The following is a 25,878-nucleotide window of genomic DNA, read 5'->3' as shown; positions in this document are numbered from 1 at the left end:
ACACTGACTGGCGGTTTCATTCTTGTTGCCTCTCTTTTTTTCCTTCTTCTAATTTCGTTTTCGAAGCCCACCGTCGTCGGCCCGCAGGACAAATTTTGTGACGAGTTTTTCGCGATTTTCGGCACGCAATTCCAACGCGAATCGGTTCCCGCGTGCGGTGGCCACTGCCGGCAGCAGGGTGCAAGTGGTTCCGGAATCGGGTTTTGCGGCGACGGCCGGAACAAAATTTTCGCCTAGAAGGAAAGTTTTTTTTTCTTCCTTTTTTTTTGGCTGCTCACTTTTGTGTGGTTGGTGGTGGTGTGCGGACTGACAGAACGCGCTTGCTTGTGTTTGTGTGAGTGTGTATGTGCGTCGTTCTTGGACTGGAAGCAGAATATTTTCGACTCCGGAACGGGAACGCAAAAGAAGCAGCAGCAGCTGTGGAGGAGAGGGAGGACACCGAATTGTGTGGTGCAAGAAAACATTGTGCAAGCATCTTGTCACAACAACCGGGAGTACCTTCCCCCAAAGCTATGTGCAGCTAGTTGAAGTATGAACGGTAAGTGGCAACATATCCAACGGGGAGCTTTTGACAGGTTCTTTTTCCCCCCTCGAATCCCTTCTTTGTCCTTTCCCGTGAACGGCAAAATTTGCGTGAATCTTCTGGAAGTTGAAGGCCAAACAGTGATTTGTTGTGCAAAAATCGGAAGAACATCATTTGCGGATCCAAATCCGATTGTGGAAGATCCACTTCCGGAAGGGGACAAACATTCTGGCTTCCGAAGGAACGCAAATCATTAGCATTTAATTGCATCTGCCTCAGACACAGGCACGCATTGTGTGTGTTCCTGTCCTGGCTGCAGCACGGACAGGGATGCCAGATTTCACTCAGACCTAGACGGTCGAAACAACATTTATAAATTTATATGATGCAATTTAGCAGTAAGTAAAAATTTAAGAAATTATTGTTCGTAGTGCTTGAGCCTAAAAAAACATTGGGCAAATTTTATTTTTTTTTCGATAAAATTTCATGAAAAAGGATGTTGTAATTGTAATTGTAATTTATTTGGTAACGATATCCTGTTAGTTTACACTTTGTATCAGGGCAAGGAAGGGATGTTCTGATAAATAACTCAAGTAGTTTTGAATTAGATTATTCGTAATTTAACATAATAACTATGCTCGCCTAAAAACTATATGTATAATTATTTAATGTATCATATTCAAAAACAGCAAACTTAGTGCATCTCCAGCGCGGGTAGCAAACATCGAAGCAAATCAAATTTGCACCCGACGTCAACCCCACCGCGGTACTTGTCGCGGTAGCAAATTTGCTCTAAGTTCTTTGGGATTTCTCTTTACTACCCGCTATGCTGCTGGTTTGCTACTGTGGCAAATGGAATGATGCACGGAAAAAACATTTTTTTATTTGATTTTTTTTAATGTTAAAAAAATAAAAAAAATAGATAATTAAAAAAAATCAAAAAAATTAAAACAATTAAAAAAATTAAAACAATTAAAAAAAAATAAAAATTAAAAAAAATAAAAAAAAATCAAAAAATTTAAAAAAAAATTTAAAAAATCTAAAAAAATTAAAAAAAAAATTTCAAAAAATTTAAAAAAAAATTATAAAGAATTTATAAAAAATTTAAAAAATTAAATAAATTTTAAAAAATTTAAACAAATTTAAAAATAAAAAAAAATTAATTTTAAAATTTTAAAATTTTAAAATTTTTAAGTTTTTAAATTTTTAAATTTTTAAGTTTTTAAATTTTTAAATTTTCTCAAATTTTGAATTTTTTGATTTTTTTAAATTTTTGAATGTTTGAATTTTGAATTTTTAAATTTTCTAAAATTTTAAATTTTTGAATTTTTAAATTTTTGTATTTCTGAATTCCTGAATTTTTGAATTTTTGAATTTTTTGAATTTTTGTAGTTCTGTTAGATCATCCGAATTATCTTGATCAGAACAGTACAGCTCTGATTCCTTGCGAGTGTCCTATTTTCTTACCTCCACGTTGGCTTGGTTTTCATGATGACCTAGCTGGTGGCCTGTGGAAACGGATCGTAAACCTTTGACCACCGCGGGTCAGAGTCGAGACGGCTAAAAAAAAGGGGCGGGACAATGTGGGAAAGGGAAATAATTTGTGATTGTAGACGGTATTGTTTTGATTCGCAATATGTTGTTGAGTCAACTGCTGTGGATGTACCTGAAACATCGCACAACGGGGTTTCTCTTCTCTTCATTCTCAGCTACCTATCTTCTGTTTATTTTGTTTCACTGATTTTCTAACGCGGCTTCTGTTTACAATCCTCCATTTGATTTCGATTTTACTCATTTGATTCTCTTATTTCTCAACGCTTTCCACTCTATTTTACCAATTGATGCTGCTGTAACAAACTATCTGCTTTCCATTAATTTGGTAGCAATGTAAATTTAGTTTATCATGTGCCTTTTCATTATTTATCTATTTGAATAATTTCTCATTTTCCCTGTAAATTGTCCTCAATACAATCTCACACATTTATTTTATATTTATATACTTGTGTTGATAGAAATCACAACTATTGTACTATGTAAAATTGCAAGATATTGATTTTTTTTATTTGCATCTCAATATTCTTGTTTGTAAAATCTGCTTTGAACAGGTTTTAATCTTTTTGATACGTCGTTAGCTTAGGTAGAAATTCATAAAGCACAGCAACGCTTACACAAAACAGTAAGAGAGGCCTCTTCTAGGCATTGTGATTTTTTCGTTTTTTTCAAAGTGGGTGTTAGGTTAGGATTTGGTATTTTGATAAATTAGTTTTGTTGCAAGGCACTCAGAATAGTTAGTATTTTTTTGTAACTTTAGGTTGTTTAATAGTTCCAGACTCCATCTGTGTGTAAGTGAGTTAAGTAATGCTTCCAGAATCTCTGATTTCAATTTATGTGGTATGCTAACCATTCGGAATAGTCAAAAAAATCCATAGAGTCTCGATCAATCAGTAATGAAATGATATCGGACAAAATTCGTTAATCTGTTGAACTAACGGTTTTCGGATTATGGTTGTATCGACCATTGTTGCGAATCGAGGATCTACTGGAGTTTTGACGATCAAATGGAGCCTAACATTTCAAAGGGACACATGGTTTTTGTGAACAGGGATGCATCTCTCTCACTCAAATGACAGTTTACATAATGTATGATAGGGATACACTCTTGTTTGCAGAGCTTCTGTGCCCTAATGAAATGGAAGGCACGAAATCCGTAATAACAGTTCAATGGAGCGCGTCTGCATTTGTGGACAGACAGTCTATCCCTTTCGCTCAAGTGACAGTTCACGTCAAGTAAGAGGGGATAGACTGCTTGTTTACAAATGCAGATTCGCCCTATTGAACTGTTACTACGGAAATAGTCGTCTTAACAACGAGTGTTCAACTTGTAAAGTATGAACTGTTCAGTTATGTTTATTGGGTTAAAAACATGGTAAAGGAATGTTTGACATTTGGGAGTTTGAGATTCAAGTTTCTTTCAGAAAGTTTAGTTTAGGTTGTTGATAAATGTTTGTTTTCCGTAAATAATAGATTGGACTTTAATCAATGGTCAAACTGGTCGAAGTGTACTATTTCATTTGCACATCTGCTTCTAGTTGTAATGTACGATAAGACTACTGACAGACGCGACAGGACGGGGCCCAGAAAAAATGCATCAAGATTTATATTCCATAGACAAGTTAGTTTTCATCTTTCGGTTTCCAGTTTTTTTAAATTTCCTTTAAATTTGAAATACATCATAGGTGTCCTTTGTATAAATCTCCGATTATTTACATTTTCTTATTTAATTAACTAATAATTCAATTTCTTCCGGGCCTTTTTACTTTTTACTTTGAATCATAATTTCAGATTTCCTTTATTCAGTGTTAAACTTAGATTAACGTAACTGCTTAAGTCATCCAAGTTCTTAATACTCACACCTACACTAATTTTCTTTCACCTTCCCCCTCCTGATCCTCTATATCTTCCGGTGGTGTTCATTTGGTATGCAATACTAGTTCGGCCACTACCCTATTTTCCACAAGAAACCGGACTTGGACTGACTTGAGGCCGCGTCCCCCACCTTGCTCCGTAAAACGAAAACGAAACGAAATTGTCCTCAATACAATCTAAGCTTGTTTGTTACCTCTATTTATTAACTATTGTTAATTTCTTTATCTACTTCATAAATTACTATCTTTCTTTTACTATTGATTCTTTACATAGTATATTTCCTTCACTGTCCATTGTTTTGAAACTTCACCTTTTTCTTAAGCAAGTGAGGTTCGAGCCCTTACTCAATTTATGGAATGATTAAAGGATTAACACAAATATTACTACTGTACTTTTGAAAAACTTTTCTAAAATGCTTAGGACCAAAATATTGTAACACAACACCGCGACAAAAGAAATAGCAACAGATAAACACAACTCAACAATAGGGGAGATTTCAGGAGAAAACAATACACACTAAATAACAATTAGTTTTTGAATTCAAACTAAAAATAAAACAGTTTTTGCTTTAATGAAAATTGATAGGCACACTATAAATGGTTAGGCGCTAATACTTGCATCAAACCCTACTTAATGTACCACCCCCGGCCGAGTTAAAATGCGTAACCGGAAAAGAAGGTGTGCATGCCTGGCACGAACACTCAAAGCGTGTTCTAGCGTGCTGCTCGTACTGACTCAGAGCAAGGGTGAGATGTAGGTGTAAGGGCAGTGCGTGTTCGTCGGGAACCTGGTGCATAAGATCGGTCAAGGCCCGTTCTTACACTGAAAATTGTGAATTGCGAATCGACGAAGTTTTTTTTCTGTACAAATCCTTGGTGAAACGTAAATCAAACTTTGTTTTGAAGTGAATTAGTGTTAAGATTGTATGAAAAGTTCACTTTATAACATAGAAAGTTCCTCAAGTACGAGAACCTAACGAAAAATAAAAGGGCACATTTGAACTTTTTTTTGGTTTGCAGTGAACATGGTTATGTGCCCTTTTGTGTTTTTGATTTTTTCAATAGGAAATTGTTTGTTATCAATCTGATTCTTGGAGGGCATGTAGGGAGTGTACTAATGAATGGAATAGTGGAATAATCCCGAATGTTTACGTTTTGGTTTTGTGCCCTAATGAAATGTTTGGCTCGAAATACTCATTTTTGAGTCAGGTCATCAGGCCTGGAAAGGTTAAACGGGGACAAACAATGCCAAGTGATCGCGGAATTCGGCAGCCCGGTTCTCTGCCATTCTGAAGTGAGCAATAATTATTGAAAGTCTTTGGAGATGAGCTGTGTCAGTCTAATAACAAACTATACTTTCCCATAGTTTCGCTGCCAGCCGGCGTATGGTTTGGAAAACACACACACATGTGAACGGTAGTACGCAATTGTTATTTCTACCTCAAATCGTTGTCTTGCCCCACATCTCCTTACCCATTTTTTATTGTAAATTACTTCAAAATAAGCAGGTGCCGCTTGAAGTGTCGCGTACCTCGAATATCCCTGACCCTTCTACACCTCTCTCGTGTTATTCCTTCTACGCATACACGCTTTTTGTTGTTGTTATAAAAGCATCACCGATATCAAACAGTCTTCTGTTGCCGCCGAACATTATTCGTTCCTCTTTTCCTTTTCCCTATAGCATTGAAAGAAAATGTTTGATATCTTGTTGTGATGCGACGACGACCCCCCTATTCACTATACCCTCTTTTCTTTTCCTCTCCCGAATTCGGATGTGTCTGCCTTTGGTTGGGTGCATCATTTTCGGTGCCTTCCACCAGGTCGACGATGTTTTGATGCAAGATGGTTATTTGCAGCGAAAATTACGATAAACGTTAGCGACCCCGTAATTGAGATAGGTTCTGTTGATACGTCATTCAAAGGAGGGGAAAATTTTAGGGTTTTGCAAGAATGAAGAAATTACTGGGAAGGTAATTTCGCAACTGTTACGTGACAACCAATTATGAATAGATTAGTTAAACGCACAGGTTTATACACGAAGAAACTTGTTAGTTCAAGAAACCTAAATATCTTTTTTCTTTCATTTTTTTTTTCAGTTTTCAACCAAGTGATACCTAGTATGAATCCGCAAGAACTTAGTACTATGGTTTGGATGGGACAGTTCGCCTCACCACTGGATGAAAACCTGACCAATATGTACGGACAGCCGGTGTCAGCCGTGATGGACGACATTGCCCAGCCGACCCCGTCAATGGTAAGAATACTCCTACCATCCGTTCAGGAATTCAAGTGTGTGCGTGTGTGTGCGTTGTAATCTTCGTGTAATGCATTTTAGTTTGCGCTTTTTCGTAACTTATTTCGTTGAGTAGCACTTTTGTTCGGGGTTTTGTCTAATTTTCCTTTTGTTTTATTCTCTTTTTTCTTTTTTGATTTATGTTTCGTCAAATTTTGGGTCGGACACGACACACTGAAAAAAAAAACCCAACAAAAAACACTCGTCAACACATACAAAAAAAAAAACACAGGACATGAACCCGGCGATCGGATCACTGATCGGTGACTACAGTGGCCACGTGACGGCCATTCCCACGCCCGGCGGAGGCCTCGCGGCCCTCCCGAATCCCGAGCTGGCCATCACCAATCCGGAGCTGTTCAATCTCCAGCAGCAGCAACTTCAGCTGCAGCAACAGCTCAGCATGGGCAACTACAGCTTTCTGGAGCAAAGTGGGCTGGCGGGTCAGCTGGCCGCTGCGGCCGCCGCAGGAGCTGCTGCAGCTGGAGCCGCTGCCGCCGCCGCCGGAAGAACCGCCAACGAAACGGCCCCCCCAACCATGGTCGACGACGACGACGATGAGCCGGGGCTGACCGACGAGGAGCGCGCCATGCAAACGTACGAGCAGTACCAACGGATGGTCGACGCCAACGAGTTCCTGTCCGTAACGGGCCAGGAGAACCTGCTCAGCTACAAGCTGATGAACGAAGCCCAGCTGCTCCAACCGCAGGGCAACTTTCTCGACTTTGACGTGCACGACGACGACGGTTCCTCTAGTCCGACCCACGAGATGAAGCTGGCCGGCATGGCGGAACACATGGCGGCGTCTGCCAGTGGCATGATGTCCTCCGGAGGTTCCCAGCACGGACACGGAGAATCGGGCGGCGGTGGCGGCAGCGGGTCGGCGGCCATCCGATTCCCAAACAAGAAAATTAAACCCGTCAAGCGGCCCGGGCTGGTCCTGAAGACACCGATCGCGTACAAGGGCGACATCGATCCGTCGGTGATTCCGATCCAGCGCGATGGAATGGGTAGGTTGGATTTTGGGAATTTACGATTTTATTTTGTTGCGGTTTGAGTTTATTTTGCTCCTTTGTTCTGTTTTGGTTTGATATACGTTTGAAAAGCATTATTAAATGTTGTTCACTTATCACGTTTTGCTCAAACAATCCTTTGACCGTAAATGACTACAATGCTGGATGGGCCTCACAGTGGTTTGGTATTTTTATGTATCCTGAAACATCCGATTACAGTGTTGCCAGATCTTCGCACAGCTTTATAAAATGCGTTTTTGGAAAGCAAAGCAAAGCAATCCACTTTAACGACCCCCGGGTCTTTTGTGGTCTCTGTTGCAAGTTTCTGCTCATTTCTAGGCGTCCGAAGGTTATGTGTGGTGAGTCACCCAAAACCTCTTTTACGCAAATGGACCGACGTTTTACTTCCCCATACGATAGAAGGCCAGGAGGATAAGGCGGGAATCGAACCCGCGCCCCATAGCAACTTAGGGATCGGCAGCCGAAGCCGCTAACCACCGCGCCACGAGAATGTATTACAAAATTAATTTAAATTGTGGTCAGTGTTGCCAAAAATTGCACTTTTGACTTAAAGGTATGGTGTTCAAAAAAAAGGGGCGTGTAATTTGAACATTATGATATTTTGATGCTTTTTAGAAAGCTTTACTATGAACCAAAGAAAGCATCTTCTATCATCGGTTCGTACAGGTAAACAAGTTTCCATACGATTTTGGCGTCTTTGCATACAAAAACGCTATGTACCTAAATGTTCGAAAATCTGTGCCTCGAGGTGGGATTTTCAGAGCGATTTGGTGTCTTTAGCAAAGTTGTAATTTTTCAAAAATATGGATTCCAAACAGTGTGAATGTGAAAACAATGAGTGATAGAAAAATTTTCAATTGATTATCTCTGCACCAACAACTTCCGAGAGTATAGCGGCCGTCACTCTAGCTTGTGAGATCTCTTTTTGTGTCTCGTGATTCCCAGCGATGTCATTCGCTCTCACCGCTGACGCTGAGTCTTTCAATCTCCCCGAAAACTGCAATGAGAGAACGCGAGATGGCGACAAGGAGCCGACCAAGCATGACGTCCCATTAAACTGCGTATGCGAAATTGGTTTTGTGGCAGCTTTTGTGGTTAAACGCTGTTGCGGTAGGATGATCGTGGAAGCGGGAATGAGAGAGAGAGAAAGGAAAATGTCAATCGCGAGTGTGTAAACACAAAAATGTGTTCGACTATGTTCGGCGCTGAGAGTTTCAATATGAAGAGAAAAGCAGTTGTGCTTGAGGTATGAATACTCAGGCAGGATAATTGTAGTTGCTGAGAGCTGATATTTTGATATTTTAACAACCCTGATTCCAAACATTTAATATTACGTCCATTTGAAATGGTAGTCTAGGTTTGAAAAAAAAAATGAAATTATTGTTTTCAAAAAGATCGGATTTAACGAATGTTTCATATTTTAACATTGAAAACGGACCATTAGTTGCTGAGGTATCGACGCTAGATAATGGTGGTTTGTTTGGGTCTTTGCATGGCAATATCTCGGTAACTAAGGGTCGTATCAACAAAGTTCAAAAAAGCAAAATACAGAAATTTTCTCAGCTTTTCAAAATATATATTTTTTTTCAAAAGTGGTCTAACATGAGCACTAATTTAAAAATGAATAACTGTGACTATTTTCAACTAGAAAATTTTGCACTTTATGAAAATTTCTCTAAAGTACTTTTTGATTGCAAATTCAATGTTACATCGAAAAATGAAGTTGAAATTTTTTTTTCGATCAATATTTCGATTTGTTGAGAAAAAAATTCAGTATTAATTCAAAAATTCATAACTCGGTCAAAGATGTTTTGCACATTCTGGAAATTTCGGAAAAGTTGGTATCAAGTTTTAGTAACATAAAGTAAAATTAAAAATCCATATTCATACCTACAACTTTGCCTACAACCTACAACCATCGATCAAAAAATTCCTTCAAAAGATGGAGATTTTTTAATTTTCACATCTCATTTTTGTATGGACTCCTGACAAATTTGTATGGAAAATAATATGAACGAACTAATGATGCATAATGGCTTCAGCCGGATTAAAAAATACCGGATGATCCGCTTGAGCTCGGTCCAGTCCGTTTGAGTCGGTGCAGCTGTCTTCCTGCTCAGTATCGAAATCGCTGCGGAAATGTCCGGTCTCGTGTTCACCGACAGGTACAGCAGCTGTCCGACCACCTTCTGGTACTCGACGTTGTCCGGCAATGGCTCTCCTTCCGCTTCTTGCTTCAGATACCCAGGGTCATAACCACTTGGTTATTGAAGAGAGTGAAAGAAACACGTCTGTAGGGTTTGGAGTTTATTCAGGTAATGAACTAATTTAACTATTGACTTGCAGTCCTTCTTCTTCGTTAGCACCGGCCTACTCGGTTATCTCCAACAAAACCTTCCGGTCTTTTCAATGACATTTATTTCAAAATTTTAAAATTAAGCCTTTTTTTAAACTTTTGAAAAGGTCTAACACGTGGGTGACCAAAGTATGGCCCGCAGGCCAAACGTGGCCCAAATATTTTACTGTAGCGACCCTAAGTCGCTCACCATAACACTAAACATAGACTACAATTGATGTTTTGGGCACAAGCAAAGCTTTTGTCGACCAACCCTATTCTTTGAATGATCGGGGCAGAAACCAGTTTTTCAAAATATTTTAAAATATCAATGATTTTTAAGTGGAATCAGCTGAATTCAATTGAAATGCATTCCTCTGCGTTTAGAATCATTTTGAGCATTTTCGTATTCATTCAAAAATAAATTGAATTTTAGTAAATTTTCGATGAACAGTACTCGAGTTTTTTTTGAAAAGGTCCAATAAACCAAATTCCCAGTTTTTGCTTTTTGGGTGTTTTTCAAACCGCTTTGAGTCAGGGGTATCAAAAAACACCCAAAAAGCAAAAACTGAAAATTTGATTTATTGGACCTTTTCAACAAAAACTCCAGAGTAAGTCAATAAGTTTTTTTTCTCGATAAAATGTTTTTTTTTTCGTCGAATCTTTCAATTTTTGAAAATAACGATTCCAAATCAACTTGAAGGATGTTTAAAACATATTCTGACATTTTTTCTCAATGAAATGTTGAAATTCTGAGTCTCAACGATTTTTCTTCAGTTACACCTAATTCAAAGATAAAATTACGTCGTTACATAAATTGTTCGGATTACATGTCACCATTTTCAAAACATTAAAATTTTAATGAATACACAAGTACATTCATAATTACAGGGTGGCCACTCAAGTCGGGAAATCGGGAAAGTCGGGAAAAAGTCGGGAATTCGCCAAAATCCGCAAAAAATCGGGAAAAAGTCGGGAATTTATGATTTTTATCAAATAGTCGGGAATTCTAGGCAAACTTGTTTGAAAATTATTTTTCAACTCTTGAATATTTTTTTTACAATTTTTCAATTGAATACACTCAATTCTGCTTTAGTAACTTACTTTAAATTTAAGGTTCGTTCCACTATTTCAATATATTTGAGTATGGAAAAACTGTTTAAGACATTCAAAAACTTAATGAATTTTCATAATATTTTTTATGAATCCAATGATCTCTATTAATAAATGTTTTATCAAACAAGAGGTAAAGTTAATGAAAAAATAATATAAAAATAGAGCCTAATGGCCAGCTTACAGTTATGACAACTTGAATTTGGCAATGTTTTTTTTTTTGCAAATATGTTATGTAAATATGTAAATATTGTTGAACTAAATTCATTAAGTAATTTATAATAGTTTTTTTTTTCAAATATTGCCCTTGAACGAGAGTGTCGAAAAATTACCTACTATAAATAAAGCTTGATTTTCAGTTCATTGCAAAATTGTTTTAAAAAATTGTCTCTTCAAACTTTTTGCTTAACATAATTGAAAAAACACAAATCATATCAAACAGAATATTCATTGAAAAAAAAAAAGAGTTAAATACTAGCCACTAGATAAATTAACATTGATAAAAAATCAATATCAAAAAATTACAAAATAAAAAAGGGAACTTGGAAAATTTTTGTTTTATGAATTCCTTGGCATTTTTCTTAATCCTTTGTAAGCATAATAATGGCAATTATGTTTAAATCGTTCTTTGATTTAAAATGATGATGAAGTTTAAAAAAAATAAGAATGAAATTTTAAGTTCAGTTATCTTTAACTTTTTGTCATTTGCTGTTGAAACAAAGTATCAAAAAGTATACGTTTGCCAATTTAAAAAATAACATGGAAGTTATAAGTATTGTTAAATTTTCGATTATTTTTCAAAGACTAATTGTTTGTGTTTCAATAAATTTCCATTTTTGAAGTATTTTTTATTTGTTGTTCAGTTTCTGTGTTTACAAAAATTGCCTATAGTTGGATTTTTTTTAAATTCATTTAGATTTTTTTTGTCGGTGACTAGTATTGACTTTTCTTATAGAAAGTGTTATGTTTGAAATCATTCTTCATATAAGAAATGCCTATTATTTGAGAATTCTGGAAAAGTCGGGAATTTGAAAATGGGCTTTGAGTGGTCACCCTTTAATTTGACAAGTACATTCAACCACATTTTTATTTTCAATTTCTAAAACAATGAAATCAACAAAAGTGACCGAAAACTGCCATTTTGTGTTTTCAAATAATTCAATCAACAAAAATGTGATAAAATAAAAGATGTTTAAAAAACTGCAGCTGATTATTTTTTTTTAGTTTTTTAAATTAAAATAAGGCCGTTGCACATATTTTTCAAAGTTTATGTCGATCATTTGAGGTTATGTAAATTCAGGCCATTTTTAAACTGTTTGTAATTTTAGATAGGTAAGTCAGATCTTGAAAATTCTCAATCCACAAGAAAGGTCTTCTCATATGCTTTCTATGAATATATAACATGTGAGGGTTTCATGAAAAAGCCACCCTTTTTACCATAATTTTAAATTAATATATAACAGTTTTTTTAACATTACTTTTTAAATACATGATAAAACTGCATGAATTTAAATACCAACTTAGGGGACGTTAAGACGGATCGATTAAAACCATTCCGGCCAAAATCGGTTGAGCCTGTGACAAGATATTCCAGTGACATTGATTTGGTACACATGTCTACATACAGCCAAACACACAGACATTTGCTCAGCTGGTGATTCTGAATCGATATGTACAAATGAAGGTAGGTCTAGGAGGTCTAATCAAAAAGTTCATTTTCCGAGTGATTTTATAGCCTTTCCTCAGTAAGGTGAGGAAGGCAAAAACCTATTTGATCAATTTTGCCCGTAAACTCATTTGAGCTTCAAATTTGTCCCGGCTTCCAAAAACAAAATTTTGTGCTTCAAAAGACCTTCGAATACAACGAAAACCATTTTAAGATTTTTCATGTTGTTAGGACCTCAAACTTCTTACTCGTTTTACCCCACTTCTTTTTCTCGTAGAGGGCTCATGTTAGCATGAGTTCATCTCATGTCTCGCTGAAAGTTTCATCCGTACACCCCGATACGGCCTCTAGAATAAACCGAGCAAAATCTACAAATACTGCCCCTTAAGATCTCCAATATTTATATTCATTGAAAAGTTTTTTCAAATATCGATTTAAAAATGTGCTATAATATTATCATAGAGTCAAACAGCAGCGCAACTTTCGGTTATCCATGGAACTTGCATTTAGGCAGCAGTCACGAGAATGAATCCGTTTTATGAAAAAACTAAAATGCTAAGCGATCACTTTCTTTTCCTTTCGCCGCTCTCCAGCAATTTGCGAAAAGTGCGGCGCAATAGGCGTAAAGCACTCGTTCTACACCAAACAGCGCCGGTTCTGTAGCATGACCTGTGCCCGCTCGTTCGACGCGTTACGTCTGTACGGTGGCAACAACAGCAGCAGTAACAGCAGCGGTCCTTCGGCACCCTCCTCCGTCGGTAAACTCCTAGCGGGTTCCACGACCACAACCCTGGACGACGGCATTCCCTCGCTGGCCAATCCGTCGGCCCTTCCGCCCGAACAGCTGATAGACGACTCGGCCGCCGAGGACGACGAGCTTTCGAACGGGGGTTCCACGTCGGCAGCGGCCGCGGCCATCCCCGAGGAACTCATCGACAGCAAACATCTACTTCAGCAACAGCAACTCCAACTGCAGCAACAGCTGGCCCTGCAGCAACAACTACAACAACAACAACAGCATCATCAACATCAACAGCAGCAAGTACAAAATATCAACTATCGGTTCAAAATGTCTCAGATTGGGTAAGTTTCGCGGGTAGAGGTGTCCTGCGATGGCAAGTTGATTAACCTTCATTTTCTCTCTCTCCTCCTCCAGAAGCGACAATAGCAATCACGGTGTAAATAGCGACAAAACTATCACTCACGAGATCGTTCCCCAGGACGAGATTCCGCAGCTTCCGCGGGGAACGCGTCTCCCATCGCCTTGTCCGCAGGACGAACGGATCATCAGCATCCGGCGGAAGCCGTCGGAGTTTATCAACTCGTTCGACTGGACGCCGGCCCTGTCGGATCCGACGTTCTTTGCGGCACCGGTAACGTGCTTCCGGCACGCACCCGGCTACGACATGTGGCCCAATGTGGTCATCGGCATGAAGGTCGAGGTGGAGAACACCGACTGCGACCCGCAGCAGTCGGCCCTGATCGGCGGAGCGCCGCACTCGTTCTGGGTGGCGACGGTGCTGCGGATCTGCGGCTTCAAGGCACTGCTCCGCTACGAAGGGTTCGACACGGACTCCTCGAAGGACTTCTGGGTGAACCTGTGCTCGTCCGAGGTCCACCCGGTCGGATGGTGCGCCACCCGGGGCAAACCGCTGATCCCGCCACGAAGCATAGCGAAGCCCTACAAAGATTGGAAGGAGTTCCTCGTGAAGCGCCTGTCCAACGCTCGCACCCTGCCCTCGACGTTCTACAACAAGATTAGCGAAAGCTTCAAGTCACGCTTCCGGGTTGGGCTGAACCTGGAGGTGGTCGACAAGAACCGCATCAGCCAGGTGAAGGTCGCCTCGATCAACAAGATCGTCGGCAAGCGGCTGTACGTGCGGTACTACGACAGTCCACCGGACGACAACGGGTTCTGGTGCCACGAGGACTCGCCGCTGATCCACCCGGTCGGATGGGCGACCACCGTTGGCCACAACCTGGCCGCGCCCGAGGAGTACATGGAGCGGATGAATGGTGAGTGATTTTTTTAGTTGATTCTTTGTTCTTTTTTACTAGCTTCTTGAGTTGAAGTACAAAAAGTGTCCAAAACATGACGTCAACACAATCATCAACGATCTCAACGCTCATGTCAGCAGACGAACGAGAATGCTGGAAGCGAAACTGCCAACGGAGAAGGAACTTGGCGCAGCCTCGCTCGAGGGTGGTTGCCACCGCGGGTAGTGCGATCCGAGTCAGTCGAAATTATTGGTACGACGACCAGTGCCAACGGATTACCCCCTGGGCTTTGTTATAATGAGTGTCATAGGTTTGATGCTTGTTTGGCAAAGAGTATGATTTGATTCGATGTGGAATTAAAATCGAAGTGTTCAGTATATTGCTGAAGCTTCCATTTTTACACATGGACACCACTTCATGCTGCGAGAACCCACTTTGGCGCAGTCTCAGGGCTTAATCGATGGCCGGTAAGCTGTCATCGAGACAAGGAGGTTCTCCGATAGTGGAAATATCACATTTGTACAATGAACCGCTACATATGTGATTTTTCCCTATCTTAATGTGGGTGTCAGGTTAAGATGCGGGTTTTTTATTTTATTATTTTTTTTTATTTAGTTTTTAAATTTAGTTTTTGTAGAATTTAGGATTTTTACTATAAATATCAACTTGTTATACTTTGCCTTTAGTTATTTAGGGACAAAATTAGTAACAGTGAATTTAGTAATTCTATCAGAATCGGTGATTTTCATTGAAGTAGCATAAAAACCATTATGATTTGTCAAAATTTTCGTAGAGTCTCGATCAATCAATAGTGAAATGATATCGGACTAAGTTCGTTGATCTGTTGAACTAACGGTTGTCGGATTATGATTGTATCGACCATTGTTGCGAATCGAGGATCTACTGGAATTATGACGATCAAATGGTCGTCTCTTTTCAATTCACGACTTGTAAATGTGAACTGTTATTAATTTTTATTTGTTTTTAAAAGAAGCCAGACAGGTTTTACAAAAAAACGTTTTTTTGCTATTAATTAAAATGTCGGGAATTTGAGATAAGCGTAGCTTTCGGATATGTTACTTTAAATCTTGTATTCAATTCAAGTTAGGTAGTTATCCGCAAATGAAAATTTGGACTTATATGAATAATTGAACATTTTGGACTTATGAATAACACACAACTGTGCATTTATTCTAGAGTCAGATCCATACAGCGTCATTGTTTATTTGGTCGAAGTGTACTAATTCATTGGCAGATCTGATTCTAGTTGTAATGTACGACAAGACTACTGACGGACGTGACAGGACGAGGGCCCAGTTTAGAGGTTTCGACATCAACGATGTGCGGCTGGATCACTCTCCCAAAAAAAAAAAAAAAAAGACGACCAGTGCCAACGGATTACCGCCGAGAAGAAGGCAGCTTACGACAAGAAGCTGCAACAGGCTCGGAATCGGCTGGTCGTGGTCTTTAAGCTCAAAAAGCGCCAGCAAAAAGACCGAGACTGCGTGGAAATGGAGCAGCTGTCCGAGCAAATGTAACGCGGAAATTTTATGGGAAGGTGATCCGATCTCGAAAAGGCTTAATGGCGCGGGCCGAAGTGTGCAGGGATAACGCGGGAAACCTGATCGTAAATAGTAGCAAGGTGTTGGTTAGGCAGAAGCAGTACTTCAACGAGCACCTCAACGGCGATGAAGCGGACGAGGACGGCGTTGGAGTCGACTTTTGAACGCCCGCAGCCGATGAACACCTGATCTGGAAACGAAGAGGGAGATCAGGAAGCTAAAGAACAACAGAACTGCCGGCATGGATCGGTTACCCGGTGAGCTCTTCAAATATGGAGGAGAGAAACTGGCGAGGTCGCTTCACTGTGTGATTTCAAAGATCTGGGAGGAGGAGAAGCTACCGGAGGAATGGATGGATGGTCCCATCTACAAAAAGGGCGATAAGCTGGACTGAGGCAACTACCGTGGCATCAGCTGTCACCCCATGCAAGGAGGTTCGATAGATTCTCGAGAAATGTCGTGAGTACAACGTGCCCACACATCACATCTTTATCGATTTCAAGGGGCCTATGATACAGTCGACCTCGAGCAGCTATGGTAGATTATGCACGAGGACATAATTTGAAGGGCGGGCATCGAAACGAGTGGCACGATTTTGAACAAGTCCTACCAGTTGCTTGCTTTTGCCGATGACATCAACATTGTGGCAAGAAACCAGGAGACGGTGAAGGAAATCTACACCCGACTGGAGGTAGAAGCGAGACGTGTACGACTTGGCATGAATACGACGATGACAAAGTACATGAGAGGAAGGGGTTCGAAGGACGTCGGTCGTCAACGTTCCAACAAAGAGGTCCGGACTCGTATATTTCGTATGGAAATCGTGCGTACTACGTGAAGACCAAGTATCTGCTGCTGTTAGGACTCGCGTAAAATCAATCGTGTCGAGTTTGAGGACGTCCTGAAATTGGTGTACAATAGGTATATTCCCCCACATGCAGAATTCTGCAACAAGTTGTAGAAAACTTGTTTTCGTTCTTTTCTACCGGTAGTCTCGTACGGGAATATACCAACAATATCAACGTATTAAGCAATCTACTGAATTCTGTGGAGCAAGCTGCTAAGAATGTCTTCAAAAATTACGCTGTACAGGACCTTGTTAGTCTCTGTGGTTCTTTACGGTCACGAATCGTGGACGCTTAAGGAGGCTGACCAGAGAGCACTTGATATTTTCAAGCGGAGAATCCTGCGTGCTATCTTTGACGGCAAGCTAGTAGGAGACCGGTGGCACAAGCGCATAAACTTCAAGTTGTACCAAGACTCTAAACACGTCAATATCGTTAAAGTCACCAAACACGACAGGCTGACGAGCAAGAACGATATTCAGCAGCGAACCCGGATGGGGAAGCCGACTTCGTAGAAGGTCGCGTACGCGTTGGTTATGTGCAGTCGACGAAGACGCAGGAGTGGACAAGACTGGAGACGAGCAGCTCAAGATCGAGTATCCTGGAAATCTTCAATAAGTTCAGCTTTGAGTCGTTAGAGTAAATTTACTAAGCAACCCATGCTTTTTTATCAACCACCGGACAATCAAATCCCTGTCACTTGGTTGACAGAAGAACGGAGGTGTTCCGTACTCGCAACATCGCGGAAATCCTTGAACCGCACAAACATGGAAACATTTACCGAGACTGCCCGTGCCCTGTTCCTGGTCAAGCCCGAACCCCCACGTTGCACGTGTCCTACCACCGTCAATCCAAGTCCTGCTTCAATTCCAACGCCACGAGCAAGATCAACCGGAAGGATAACGCGCAACCCGTTCTTCAACTATTTGGGTCACTTCCGAGCCAACCACCGCGAGCTATCGCCGGTGGGTGTAACCGTGGAGGGTGCCCGCGTTTGGCGCAGGATGACTTACCAGGAAAAGGAGCCGTTCGTGCGGGTAGCTCGGTTGGCGCGGCGACGCCGTAGGGGACGACGGTCCAGTCGTTAATTATTGTGTTGACGTGGAAATAAATTATTTGTGGAAAAATACCAAAAGTTGTTTTTGTTTCTATTGTCTTACAGCGGCCCGCGACCAGATCCTGGAGCCGAACGAGGACGACGCCACGATGGACCTGTTCAAGACGAACTTCCACTTTGAGGAGTACTACCTGGAGGGCAAGCAGACCGGCTTCGAGGAGGGCATGAAGCTCGAGGCGGTCGACCCGCTGAACCTGTCGTCGATCTGCGTGGCGACGGTGATGTCGGTACTCAAGTTCGGCTACATCATGATCCGCATCGACTCGTACGACCCGGACGTGAGTGGGGCCGACTGGTTCTGCTACCACGAGAAGTCGCCGTGCATCTTCCCGGTGGGCTTCTGCACCGTGAACCAGATCACGCTGACGCCGCCCAAGGGGTACGACCTGACCACGTTCACCTGGGACCAGTATCTGGTGGACACAGACAGCAAGCCGGCCACGGAGGACCTGTTTCACCGGGATCCGATTCGACAGAAGTTTAAGGTAGGGTTTGGACAATTTGGTTGGGAGTTGGCTTTGTAACGAAGTTTCGTTTTGTTTCCCAAGGTTGGCATGAAGCTGGAGTCGGCCGATCTGATGGACCCAAGACTGATTTGCGTGGCGACCATCTCGCGCGTCGTCGGCCGTCTGCTCAAGGTCCACTTTGACGGCTGGGACGACGAGTACGACCAGTGGCTGGACAGCGAGAGTCCGGACATTTATCCGATCGGCTGGTGCGTGCTCGTTGGCCACAAGCTCGAGGGACCCCGCGTGCTGCCGAAGGTTCCACCGGCACAGAAAATCTCCCCCAAAATTCTCAAAAAGGGCAAACGGAAGAAAAAGACCATGAAGTTCGAGCTGAACGTGTCGGAGCGTAAGTTGAAACGACGGATCTGCGCGACCTAAATTTCAAGCTAAAATTCTTTTTAACTTCCTTCCAGTACATCCAGTAGCGACGACCCGCACGGCCTCGATCAAGAAAGAACAGGAACAGTTTGAACAGCAGAAACTGCTCAGCCAGAGCAGCAACGCGCCCTACTCGCTGGCGGAAATGGACGACGACGAGGAAGACGACAGCGGCGCATCCCTAACCCTTCACCACCACCAAATACAGTACACGCAGCAGCACCAGAGTACGCCCGTAGCGGCGCCCACGCTGGACACGCACCACGTAACCGGCGCCACGTCCGCGTCCCTGCTCTCGATCAAACACGAACCGCCGCACGAACCGCTGCTCGGACCCATCTTCGACCAGTCCAACGAGAGCCTCGGCGTCGACGACGACGACATGGCGGACCTCAAGACGGAGGACGAGGACGGCGAATCGAACAGCGCCACCGGCAACCCCTCGTCGGCCCCGTCCGAAATCACCGACATCGAGATGGAGAAAATCATTCCAAGGCTAATCAATGACAACGGAGGCAGCAGCTCGCCCGAACCGATGTCGGCGGCGGCGTCCGCAGCCGGCGGCCAAATCAACCCGGACGCCTGGGACGTCAAGGACGTGGCCATGTTCCTGACGGCGAACGACTGCTCCGTGCACTGCGAGCCCTTCCTCGCGAACGGCGTCGACGGCAAGCGGCTGCTGCAGCTCAGCAAGGACGACATCATCACGCTGCTCAACATGAAGGTGGGCCCGTCGTTGAAAATCTACGATCTCATCCAGCAACTCAAGTGCAAAATCGACCCGAGCAAGTCGCGCCTGCTGCTCAAGTCCAGCCTGGGCAAGAAGTTTCTGTAGCGGGCCGGCGTGCAGTCGTCGGGGCGCCGCCGCCGCCACAATCCAAGAGTATTAATTTATGTCTCCGCGTGCTTGATTCGAGCGGCGCCGCAGCCAGAAATCTGGCGTTTATTTAGGGATGCTTTTCTTTTTTTTTTGTTTTTATTGGTAGATTTTTTTCCGTGTAGCAAAGTTTATAGGTCTCTTTTTTTAAACCAAGTACTCTTTCTGTTGTGATGAAAGCGAAGTCTCTTTTTTTTAATCATTATCAAATAGTGTCGGTAAATTCCAAAGCTTTGTGTCGTAGTGCAGTTGGGAGAGTTAGATTTTCTTTTTCGCGAAATGAACATTTCCAGTGTGAGTGCAGACAGGCAGGTAAGTGTGGGAAAAGAAAGAAAGCAATTACCAAAAACCTAACACATGGAAGGAAACACCACTTAGATGAAGGGGGAAGGGAAACATAATCAGGAGGGGAGGGAGCGCGAAACGGTCACGGGTGGAAAGTCGCCTCAAGTTTGGTGTGTAGAGAGAGAAGTTGCTCGAATTGCTATCAAGATAGGTTTACTTACACAGTGTCTAAACATCAAGCAAACAAGCGACGTATAAAAAGTATACACGAAATTGTATAAAGGTAAAAAAGTCTAAAACGCTAAGGTAGTATAATGTTTCAGAATTTATTGGAGTATCTTTTTACGAGGAGAAAGAGAAAAGTAAAAGTATATTTAGAGTGTAGAAGCCAACATGGAAGAAATACAAAGCAAAAGGAAGTAATATTTCTTGAAAATTGTGCGCTTGTGTGTTGTGATGTTATCCGAAAGTCCTTGTCTTCGTACTTTTGTATTGCAGATTACGAGTTTATCCGAATCTGAACAATACTCCAATTTGCCCTGGGATCCAACGGTAAAAAATTATCAGATCGAGAAAAAAAACGTGCTTAAATATGGCCGTACAAAGAACCTGCAAAACAAGTATACCTGGAGATCGCCGCAAGGAATGACGTATTCGACGGTAGAAACCTCTCCGTCCTCACGCCAGGACTACTATCTGGTTATGTCCTGAGTAATTTTCCACGAAAACCGGAAATGTATTTCATGTGTATTTGTTAAATAGGCGTAAGAGCGAATGTTTGGCCTTTTTGAAATGTTAGTCTTGATTCCAAAATTTCCAAAATATTTTTTTAAGAGATCATTAAATTTCACAATTTTTTTTTTATCATTGGAAATTGGACCAAAACTTGCTAAAATATTGGCATTATTAAATGTTTCTTGTTTTCTTGTTTACCTATAGTATAGCAAGAGGATTACACATAAGAGTGATAAACTGCTAACTGGGGTAATTAGAGCCTTATGGGATGAATAGGGACTCACGGGACAATTATGCGTAGAAACACAAAAAACGGTCGAAAAATTTCAATCGCGTTTTTTTCAGTTGCACTTTTTTGAACATGGGACATTTATGCGTAAAACGACAGTAAACTACTGAGCAGTTCTCTACGGAATCGGTCTTTTTTCTTTAATTTTTGTATTTTTTTATCCAGCTGAAACTTTTTTGGTGCCATCGGTATGCCCAAAGAAGCCATTTTGCATCATTTGTTTGTCCATATAATTTTCCATACAAATTTGGTAGCTGTCCATACAAAAATGATATGTGAAAATTCAAAAATCTGTATCTTTTGAAGGAATTTTTTGATCGATTTGGTGTCTTCAGCTAAGTTGTAGGTATGGATATGGACTACACTGAAAAAAAAATGATACACGGTAAAAAAAATTTGGTGATTTTTTTATTTAACTTTTTGTCACTAAAACTTGATTTGCAAAAAAACACTATGTTTATTTTTTTTATTTTTTGATATGTTTTAGCGGACATAAAATGCCAACTTATCAGAAATTTCCAGAATGGGCAAAAAATCTTTGACCGAGTTATGATTTTTTGAATCAATACAGATTTTTAAAAAAAATCGAAATATTGGTCGCAAAAATTTTTCAACTTCATTTTTCGATGTAAAATCGAATTTGCATTCAAAAAGTACTTTAGTGAATTTTTGATAAAGTGCACCGTTTTTAAGTTATAACCATTTTCAGGTTACTTTTTTGAAAATAGTCGCAGTTTTTCATTTTTTTAAAATAGTGCCCATGTTTGCCCACCTTTGAAAACAATATTTTTGAAAAGCTGAGAAAATTCTTCATATTTTGCATTTTCGGACTTTGTTGATACGACTCTTAGTTGCTGAGATAAATATTGCCATGCAAAGGTTAAAAAACAGGAAAATTGATGTTTTCTAAGTCTCACGCAAACAACTCACCATTTTCTAATGTCGATATTTCAGCAACTAATGGTCCGATTTACAATGTTAATACATGAAACATTCGTGAAATTTTTCGATCTTTTCAAAAAAAATATTTTCAAAAATTTAAAATCAAGACTAACATTTCAAACGGGCCAAACATTCAATATTACGCCCATTCTAAATGTTAGTCTTGATTTAAAATTTTTGAAAATATTTTTTTCGAAGGGATCGGAAAATTTCACGAATGTTTCATCTTTTAACATTGGTTTTATCCCTTATCCCCGAATCCCACTTTCCCGAATCCCATATCCCCGAAAATCATTTCCCCGAAAATTCCACATCCCCGAAAATCATTTCCCCGAAAGTGCCACTTCCCCGAAAATCATTTTCCCGAAAATTCCACATCCCCGAAAATCATTTTCCCGAAAATTCCATATCCCCGAATGTCATTTACCTGAATGGTTACTTCACCAAAAAATCATTTTTTCCGAATGATGACCTAGATTTAAACTAAATTGTTATTTAGGGATTTTTTTTTATAAAAGTATGACGTTAATATTAAATTCTCCTACGTGTTTTGTAAGATTAAAAAAAAAACAAATAACCGTAGAAGGCCGTTAATAAACCACGCGGACACTTCAAGAGTGCTGGGTATTGAGATCATCCACGTTCCATAATAAAAGATTTTTTTTTGCAGCGGCCATTTTCAGCAAAGGACAATTTTCCAAAACGGTATCTACGTGGTAAGGATAGAACAGCAACGATAGCTTCATGCGACGACTCGATGCGCAGGATTCAGTTTGTTCTAGATTTTGTTTAACTGAACTAATTTGTCTTTATCAATTTTGGCTGGATGAAGGCTTTGAACAATTATTTTTTATTATTTTACGTCCAATTCGAGTTCTGCGACCAACACTTTTAATCAAATCTAAAAAGTCAAAGTAGTTATGTCACAGACATAACCGGAATGGCGTAGACTACGTAAAGTTTTGAGATGTGGACATAGAGTTTTCCATATCTTAATTTTGGAGAATTAGCTAGATACTTGAAATACATTAACGGAATAAGATCGTAAATGGGAGATGGACCCCCCGACAAAACAGAACATAACACTCCAGTCAACTCAACTGTCATGTAACCATACTTTGAATGTGTTGGTAAAATGGAAACATCGAATGGAGGAGAGAAAAACGAAAAACGATTTTTTCGCGAACCGAATGAAAGTTTGGTAGCATAATGTGGTGGAGAGAGGGGTTCAGAAAGCTGTGCAATCCGTCACCCCCGAAGACCAACACTAGTTCCTGAAAGGTATTTCACCGACTCATCACGGGTGGGACGAGAGACGGGGAGCTAGGCAACTCTTTCAACAGTTTGGAATTGGACACGACGCAATTCTTTCAGAAGCGCTCGCCGCGAATGCGACGAGCTAGTTGTTGTTTCACAACCACGGCTTGACCCACGAGAGGCTCTTCAGCGGAAGGCAGCAGGCGCGCGCCTCATCCCGGGTGGGACGAGGGACGGGGAGTGAGGCAACTCCGAACCACGGCAACCACGAAAGATCCAAACGGTCCGGCCATCGAGAGGCAACTGGCTGACGGTGACGACGAGAAGGCGATGCGCGCTTCTGTTCTGGTCCCTCTCTCCTGCTGCTGCTGCTCTGGGCTGAGCTTTCCTGCTGCTGCTGCTGCTGCTGCTGCTGCTGCTGCTGCTGTCGGTCCAACGTCTGAGACGTGAATGATAGAATGGGCTCTGGCGCGCGTTCTTATATAGCCTTTCGGCCCGCTACTTCCCCTCCTTTTTCGCGACCGACACTCGGTCGCGTTGCTCGGATAATTTTCCCCTCAAAATAGGTACTTGACATTCCCGTCCGTGAGTGGGAAGCGCTCATTTTGCTTGCAAAATCTGTGCATTTTGAAAACATTTTAAAACATTCAATTGTTTCAATAGTTAAACTATTTTGCCAACAATGAAAGTTTTATAGCAAATTGCTGAATAATTTTCGAATCGAATGGAACATAAATCGTGTCGATTCAATTAGAGGGAAGGAAGATACAAGCGTTTGACGGATGACGCAGGTTTTTTTGGGATGGCACCCCAGTACCTTCGACAAAGACGTAAGTCTACGTCAATAGTTGATTATTGAATTATAAAAAGCATTTTTTGAATATTTCATCACCGCCATTTTAGATTTAAAATTACTTAATCACTTTAAAGTAGTTTAGAGGCTATTCTTAAGCTCGACAGCTGATTTTGGTTGCCAAGGTCCCGAGTAACAATTATAAATTTTTGCGGTAGTCGGGCCTGAACGTGTGTCAAACACGTTCTGACCTGAAATCCCTTTGGCCAGTTGTCGCACTTACTTTGCCGAGCTCCCGTGGTCTAGTGGTACGGGTTTCGCTTTGTAAGCGGAAGGTCGATGGCTTGAAACCCATCTGGCGAGGCAAAAAGGGTAGGTGGCGGTCGAGAGGGGATTTCGGCTGCTGCGGGAATTGATTTGTCAAGTCCCAAGCCTCCCCAAAACCCATCACATCCAATCTCTCGGACGATCTGTTGGCGACTGAGTCTGAGCGTTGAAGAACTCTGCAGCAATACACAGAGAAGAGCTTCAAATGCTACTTTCGACTCGGTCACATGCTCTCAGGCAAAATTCGAGCTGAAGATTGGGCTATATGATCGGTAACGATCTCTAGATGGGTCAAAAATAAACGAGATTTCCCCTCAATCTCGCTCATCTCCACGTCTTCGGATCGGTCTCTCGTGCTCGTGTGGCATGGCATTGAGTGATTGGTTTGGGGAATGAGAGGGGGGCAACTGCTCGAATAATTCGTCAAAAACAGTCTCGCTCAAACAATAGTGCTACGGAAGACGATCGTTCGGCAGGCTGTGTATAGCAGCAAAACAGAAAACCTGAGAACAGATCATACTACAATAGATACGCAAGTGTCGCAGTGGTCCGTGTCTGTTCACAGTAAAAAAAAAAAAAAAAATACATCAGTTTGAATATTCAAAATTCAAGTGAAGCTCGGAATTTTTTGAACGTTCAATAGAGTAATCTACGTTCTTTCGTATTGCGTGTACGTACACAAAAATTAAGTGAGGTTAAATTTTGTCAGCCAGCAAAATCAAATGGTGCGCTAGTGTGTGTACGCGAAACGTCATAAAGCTCTATTGTGGACATGATACTTTATTGATCGCTACTTCCCCGAACCCGGTCAGGCGGGTATGGCCGTTGTCCAGAACCGCGCGCGGTTCTGGGCAACGGCCATACCCGCCTGACCGGGTTCGGGGAAGTGGCGTTCGGGGAAATGGCCGTTCGGGATTATGGTCATTCGGGAAAATGATTTTCAGGGATGTGGAAAATTAGGGGAAGTGGCCATTCGGGAAAATGGTTTTTAGGGGAAGTCGCCATTTGGGGATGTAGCCGTTCGGGGAAATGGATCGTTCGGGGAAATGATTTTCGGGTAAATGACATTTCGGGTATGTGTCTTTTCGGAGATGTGGCATTCGGGGAAATGTCTCTTCGGGAATGTGGGTTTCGGGGAAATGTCATAGATTCTTTAACATTGTAAATCGGACCTATAGTTGCTGAAATATCGACATTAGAAAATGGTGAGTTGTTTGGGTGAGACTTAGAAAACATCAATTTTCCTGTTTTTTAACCTTTGCATGGCAATATCTCAGCAACTAAGAGTCGTATCAACAAAGTCCGAAGAAGCAAAATATAGAGAATTTTCTCAGCTTTTCAAAAATATTTTTTTCAAAGGTTGGCAAACATGGGCACTATTTTTAAAAAAATGAAAAACTGCGACTGTTTTCAAAAAAGTTACCTAAAAATGATTATAACATGAAAACGGTGCACTTTATCAAAAATTCACTAAAGTACTTTTTGATTGCATATTCGATTTTACATCGAAAAATGAAGTTGAAAAATTTTTGCGACGAATATTTCGATTTTTTTTAAAAATCTGTATTGATTCAA

At 41.2% G+C, this 25,878-nt stretch overlaps 1 protein-coding gene across 1 annotated transcript; it reads left to right on the top strand.

Moving 5' to 3' along the window:
* LOC6037107 (polycomb protein Sfmbt) lies at positions 1–20,399 on the top strand. Its single transcript, XM_038252627.1, has 8 exons — positions 1–538; positions 6,045–6,202; positions 6,474–7,251; positions 12,983–13,472; positions 13,546–14,405; positions 17,957–18,396; positions 18,460–18,766; positions 18,834–20,399. The coding sequence occupies exons 1-8, from the start codon at positions 532–534 to the stop codon at positions 19,631–19,633; spliced, it is 3,840 nt and encodes a 1,279-aa protein (XP_038108555.1). The 5' UTR covers positions 1–531; the 3' UTR covers positions 19,634–20,399.
* Positions 20,400–25,878: the final 5,479 nt, after the last annotated feature.

The sequence above is a fragment of the Culex quinquefasciatus genome, chromosome 2, assembly GCF_015732765.1.
Source record: "Culex quinquefasciatus strain JHB chromosome 2, VPISU_Cqui_1.0_pri_paternal, whole genome shotgun sequence".
NCBI lineage: Eukaryota > Metazoa > Arthropoda > Insecta > Diptera > Culicidae > Culex > Culex quinquefasciatus.
The sequence above is the reverse complement of the archived record's forward strand: the minus strand, read 5'-3'. Positions and strand labels throughout refer to the sequence as shown.